The 7,179-nt window shown below is 28.5% G+C and overlaps 1 protein-coding gene across 1 annotated transcript; it reads right to left on the bottom strand.

Moving 5' to 3' along the window:
- Positions 1 to 696: 696 nt before the first annotated feature.
- Positions 697 to 4,934, bottom strand: LOC105459808 (high affinity cationic amino acid transporter 1-like; the record flags this gene model as incomplete). The annotated part of the gene is made up of 7 exons (XM_011706103.1): positions 697 to 1,552; positions 1,641 to 1,749; positions 2,105 to 2,271; positions 2,350 to 2,498; positions 3,253 to 3,355; positions 3,619 to 3,758; positions 4,556 to 4,934. Coding segments are annotated over 7 exons (1,160 nt in total), but the record flags the coding sequence as incomplete, so codon positions are not given.
- Positions 4,935 to 7,179: the final 2,245 nt, after the last annotated feature.

Raw genomic sequence — 7,179 nt, forward strand, 5'->3', positions numbered from 1 at the left:
TAGAAATCGTCGGTAAAACAATAACATTTTTAAAGTTTGATTCGAGTTTAGGATCACCTTGATGTATAAATGTAAATATGAATATTTTTTTTACTCACATAAAAATAAAATAATAAAGAGTAAATATGAATCAAAGCGCTGTAATCGGTGTGCAAAGAAATATTTAATGTAATAAATGAATATAACATTAAACGTCGCGTGTTTCAGCAAAATTACACAAATCTGTGATTGCTCGTCTGATGCTGGCAACTTGCCATATATTTGTCTTCAATAATTTTAACAGGGAATAAAAAGTTACTTTTTAAAAGTAACTAGTTATCGTTACTCATTATTGAGTTAAAAAATTAATTAGTTACCGTTATTAGTTACTGATATTTAAAAGTAACTCGTTATCGTTATCGTACTTAAAAAATAACGATTCGTTACTTTTTCGTTACTTTTTTAATGCTGACGATCAGTTTAAATAATTTAAGAATTTTTGTTAATAAAAGTAATACAATAATGACCCTAGATCGATATATAAAAATATAACTAGGAAAAGAAAAGCCTTTTTGACTAGAACTTCGTGCTTATTATTTCAGAGTGAATTTATATACGTATCCGATTCTACACTACGCGCCAATTAAATTTTCTTAAAACGTAATTCGGCTGGTATTTTTCAAGTATTTTAAGATGCTTATTAACATAAATATCTTATTAAATTACTTATCAATTTTATTTAATATTGATTGACTTGTGGCATTCTTAAGATGTCATAAATCAATCACAGAGTCATATTAATATTTTATAAGACATTATTTAAAACAATCTTAAAATAAGAGCAAACTAGCTAAAAACTGAAGATTGAGTATACGAAAATTTTGTCACAAATACAAAAAGTTCAATATATGTACAAAAAATAACGATAAAAGTAACTGTATAATTCGTTATTGTTACCGAGAAAATGTAACTACGTTATACTGTTACAGTTATCAAAAAAAGGACGTTTTTTTAGTAACGTCGTTACTAAAAAAAGTAATCCGTTACCAAAAAAAGTAACTGTAACGGTAACGGCGTTACAAGTAACGAATTACTTTCAATTCCTGAATTTTAAATATATGAAATTGAAACAACATGCAATAACGATATATGTGTATTGGCAGCAGTTTTACGACAAGGTAGCAAAGATACCTTGCGTTACACGTTGTCAGCATTTGATGTAGTATCACAAATTATACTTAATGACAGCATAAATTTTGAATCAATATATATAAATTATATATAAAAAATTGCTAACAAGTTATTAACAAGTTGCTACCAAAAGTTGTCATATTATAAAGATGTCAATTTGTTTTGCCAATAAATGGGAATTTAGTTGCTACAATTTTCGTAGCAACTTATGCTGATGTACATACGAGCAACAAGACAGACCCGTTGCTAGGTTATTATGTCTTAATTTATTACGTAATATGAGAAAAGGCATGATCTTTATTGTTATCGGTTGATGTCGGCGGCAATTTTTTTTGCCGAATATGACTGTGCCACATGCCGTATAGAAAATATATACCCAAGCCTGAAATAACATGTAAGACAATCAAATATATATGTATATCAATCACTTACAAACGCATACATTTATGTTCATTTTGCAATAAATTTACCAATTGCTATCCATATGGAGAATCGTATCCATGTGTCTTTATCCAATGTCATCATAAGATAAATATTAATAAGAATACTGAGTCCTGGCAAGAATGGCACTAGTGGCACCTGACAAAAAAGATGATATTTAACAAATATTTAATAAACATTATTATTTCTTAATACGCTATTTAACCATTAATTAGCTCATAAATGTTATTTTCCATTTTTTATTTATCTTTGATTCTCTCACGTTTTTTATTAAAAAATTTGAAAATATGAGTAATAAAATTAATTAAAATTGAACGATCTGAGATAAAATACTTGTACGTATTTAATATATTCAATATAATAATAGAAATAGTATTCAATATATAACATTAGAAATTAATAAAAACATTATGTTTCTTTTATATATATTAATTGGGAATTAAGAATTAACAAGATGATATTAACAAAAAAATTGTAACAATAAAAAACATACCGAGAATGCGAGTTTCTTGTCGGAAACTGGTTGAAAATAAATAAAACCGAGGGTGGTCACAAGTGCAATGACTAAAATTACAAGTGGCACTATGAAAGTTGCATTTCCTGCGACAATCTCTGTTATACACATTGATAACAATATAGCCGTACAGATACAAAGAAAAACTGCAAAAAAATTGATATTATACATTTTGGGACACTTTGAGATGGATCAGCATTCATGAAAATAATAACGAGTCTTACCGAAGCGGCATACGAGAACGGTAACAATCTGCGCCGTAAGTTTCGTAGAGTGATTTAATTTATTTGCGCTTACCAATTGTTTTACGATAAAGACAAAAGTCCGTGGATTATGATCGCCTTTCTTCTCGTAAGCTTCGCTTTTCTCGTATCTATGAAAAATGTATTTATTATCGACAAAAGCAGCTTTTATTACATTAATCTGTTCGATTTATTTCAATCAAGCTAACTAACATTTTATATTAGATATATGCAAAAGTAGTCTTTTTTTGTATGTTTTCGCTTTAGATTTATAAATACATGCAATAATATAATTAGTCATCAAAATTTGCCCTTATTTTCTGCGATTGTCTCTGCTATCTCTCGGGTAGTCTCTTTTGTAAAAAAAAAATATATATATTTTTGTACCTCAATTATATATCTCAAAAGTGCTTTCTGGTTAAAGAATGCTAGATCGAATGCTTGGAACAATAAGTGATAATTCGAAGATGGCAAGTCTGGTGAATATGCCGTATGCGGAAGCCTAAATTAAAAATGGTTTACTGACAATAAGTATGAAAAGCAACATATGGTCTAGAATTGTTATGCAGTAGAATAATCTAATTTACTACACTGAGAAAAAAAATTACTTAAAACAAATAAATATGTTTCAGGTATCCCTCAAAAAAATAATCTCTTGAAGCAAGTAAAATTTTTTTGTTTTAAGTAATTTTTTTTCTCAGTGTAGTCTTTTCTATCTTTTTTATTTTTTCTTAACCTTTTAAAAACACAAAAAATCGAAAATTTACTTAACTATACCTTAAATAATCATACGAGCGCTGAAAAAAGATTAAAACTTTTGCATGTACCTATTCCCAATTTTAATTCTTAAAAATATTAATTAAATTATAAATTTGAATCCTTTACCGTAAGATAAGTACACAAGATGCAACAATTGAGTATGTAAGCAGTGTGCAGATACTCATCATGTTAACCAATGGTTTGAGTTCAAATATCGTCGCTAGAATACCTATAATAAGTCATTAAGTCATTAAATAGTTAATAATTGTTTTAAACAATTACAATGTGGAATAAAATTTGATCTTTTTTTTTACATCATAATTTTGAGCATAATTCGTCAAAGGAGCCGAAAACGACGAATTTATTTTTCCCAAAATTGTGACATGATAGTCAACTTTTGTCAAAGGGTTTGTGTTTAGTAAGCAAAAATATATCAGAAATGAATATTCACATTTGTGATGCAAAATAGTGTTCAACAGTGTTATTACAAACCTGTAAGTAGCCCAGCAGAAAGCGTGCCCATGATTGGAGTTTGGAATCGTGAATTTATGTTGCCCATCCATTTGAATACCAGTCCGTCCGAAGCCATAGCGTAAATCACTCGCGGTAGCGGAAACATCGAGCCTAATAGACTGAAAAAATTAGTTAATAAAGAGAAATATTGTTTATCTTTATTTTAATAAAAAAATTCTTTACAAAATGTAGATTAATAGAAATCACTGAATTTTATGTTTGTGAATTAAATGAAATTTTGTTAAAAGTTACATTTGAAAACTAATAAGAAATAAAGTTTATTGTTTATACAATTGTATTTACACAGTTGAAAAATTTGTGTTAAATTTAATACATCTCACATGTCTTAAATAGTCCACTTAAATTTTTGTGTTAATTTAACTCAAAATGAATATGTTAGAAAGTAACACAAATATTATGTAAAAATTAATACAAAAATGTAACACTTTAATACAATTTGGAAACAAATTGTGGAAACATTATTCTTCAGTAAAATTAACACTTTTAACATGTAAAATTAACAAGTATATTTATCTTTTATTCATTTATCTTAGAATTTACGATTTAAAACTATTTTTATGTTATTTATTCACTTACTCATAAATTGTGTTATTTTTTGACACTGAGAAATATTGAATATCAATTTAACACAAAATATCTAAATAACATAATCACATTATGTTAATTTAACAAGCAAATATGTTAAAAATTTTAACAAGAACGTGAGTGGACCGTTTCCAACATAAATACAAAACATTTTTTACTGTGTAGTGGAATATACAATTTTTTAGAATAAAACTCACGAATCCATCTGTAGAATCAGTATATCATCAAGAATTATTTACTAATTTACTTGATTAAAAAATTCACTTATTTTTTCTAAAAAAAAAATAGACGCAACTGTACACTGTATTACCTAGCGCATAGTCCGCTAATCGCTCCGACCGTCACGAACCATTTGGCCCAATCCCATCCTATTACGTCGAACATATGTGGAAACGGTGCTGAGGGATTTTGTGAATAGTACGGTATTACAGTAGTGAGTACTATGGAAACGGCGAAGTAGGCAAAGAAAACGATCGTTAGCGATGCAACAATTGCTATAGGAATGGATCGTTGCGGATTTTTAGCTTCTTCCCCTGTGGTGGCCACACAATCAAAACCAATAAATCCATAAAAGCATGTAGCCGCACCCGTTATGATGCCCGATATACCGTAAGGCATGAATCCCCCATTCCCGAGCTTGCAATCTGTCTCGGTGCAATTGGGTTCCGTTTTCCAGTTATTAATGTCAGCTAAAATTATAGTTGTTGTAGTGAATATATGAGTATTATGCAGAGTTTGAATTTATTGAAAAATGACAACAATAAATTTCGATAGATTCGAGGCCAGAGTGAGTGTTCGAATAAAATCGAATAAAATATAGGCGGCAAAGGTTCCCACGATAATAGTGGTAATAATATAAACAAACTCTTTTACTTCTAATTGTGGGAGTAAGTAATTCCCAATTGGTAAGTCTGTCAAGTATTTACATCGAAATATTCTTTGTTGAGCTTTCTGTCTTTATTTAAATTAAATCTATTTGTTTGTTCTTGTATGTATATCATTTCGAAAATTAATCTTTTGTGATAATTTGGTTCAAAACATCAAGTAAATACTTTAACATTGATCCAATCAAACGAATGATTGAGATCTAAGATATGTTGTGTAATAACTGTGTGTTTGGACGAATCGAATCTGATGTTATTTAATATGTTTTTTGATTCTGGTTTTGAGCATTCTTTTAATTTGTCTGCCCTACGTAGAATGCATGACAGTTTTTGTAATATATTTTATAAATCACATTATTGTTTACTGTTGTCGCATTTCTGTCTTTGTATGCTTTGATATACCTATCAAGTTTATTCAGACATCTGTAATCGATTAAAAATTCGTCCATGTTTATCGCTGACACTAGTTTTTTAGAGACATTTTTTATGTAAGGGATGATTATGTATTTCCTTTCATCTCGCTTATTTGACATATTGTTATTAAACAGTGATATTGTTATTATATCCTAGCACATTAAAATTAGATTCAATTTTATATGAAAACATATTTTTAGTCTACGGTTCATATTATTAAGAATTATTGTGAAGGGAATAGTTATTCAGCAATAAATTAATAACAAGTTCCAAATTTTTCTGGTAAAATTTGACAAAGCAAAACCGCTCGCTGTATCCACTAAACATAAATTATTCAAATTTTATGGCATAATCGATTGCTAGAATAATATGATAGGTAACGTCCTGAAAATGTATCTCTGTGAAATCAATCAAATAGTAAAATGTTATTATTTATAGTCGCATTTTTTAATCTAAAAAGTTAAGACACCGTTCCCTTTCTTTATCTATTGTAAATTGAAGTTGGTAGTAATAACTATTGAATGTGCTCAGGATAGTATTAACTCTTTGTCTTTCGGCGCCGCTAAAACTATCGTCGTCAACATATCGTTTGTAAAGAGGTACTTTTATAGTTCTAAGCTGTTCAATGCATGTGTTTTTAAATCAGCTTTCATAATATCAGCATTGATAGAGAATCTTCAATTTACAATAGATGAAGAGAGGGAACGGTGTCTTTTTAAATTTAAAAATGTGACTATAAATAATATTTTACTATTGATTGATTTCACAGAGATACATTTTCGCGACGTTACCTGTCATATTATTTTAGCAATTAATTCTGTCTTAAAATTAAAATAATTTATGTTTAGTGGATACAGCGGTTTTACTTTGTCAAATATTATATTTTTTTCCAGAAAAATTTGGAACTTGTTATTAATTTATTGCTGGACAACGACCCTCTTCACATGATTTTTAATAATATGAACCTTATAGATTAAAAATATGTTTTTATATAAAATTAAATTTGAATGTGCTAGGAGGAATAACAATACGTCAAATGAGCGAGATGAAGGAAAATACATAGCTATCCCTTACAAAATATAAAAAATATCTCTGAAAAACTAGTGTCAGCGATAAACAAGGATGAATTTTTAGTCAGTTACAGATGTCTGAATAAACTTGATAGGTATGTCAAAGCACACAAAGACAGGAATGCGACAACAGTAAACAATAATGTGATTTATAAAATATATTGCAAAAACTGTCATGCATTCTACGTAGGGCAGACGAATTAAAAGAATGCTCAAAACCAGAATCAAAAAATGTGTTAATAACATTAGACTGGATTCGTTCAAACACGCAGTTATTACACAACATATCTTAGATCTCAATCATTCGTTTAATTGGGTCAACATTAAAGTACGTACTTGATTTTAAACCAAATTATCATAAAAGATTAATCTTCGAAATGATACGCATGAAAGAACAATCGAATGGATTTAATTTAAATAAAGATATAGAACTGCTCCACAAAATTTCGATATAGGTACTTGACACGCTTACCAATTAATAATTACTAATTACTCCCACAATTAAAAGTAAAAAAATTTGTCTGTATAATTATTACTACTGTTATGTAGTAATCTTTGCCGCCTAT

The sequence above is a fragment of the Wasmannia auropunctata genome, unplaced genomic scaffold (genome assembly GCF_000956235.1).
Source record: "Wasmannia auropunctata unplaced genomic scaffold, wasmannia.A_1.0 LD333615.1, whole genome shotgun sequence".
NCBI lineage: Eukaryota > Metazoa > Arthropoda > Insecta > Hymenoptera > Formicidae > Wasmannia > Wasmannia auropunctata.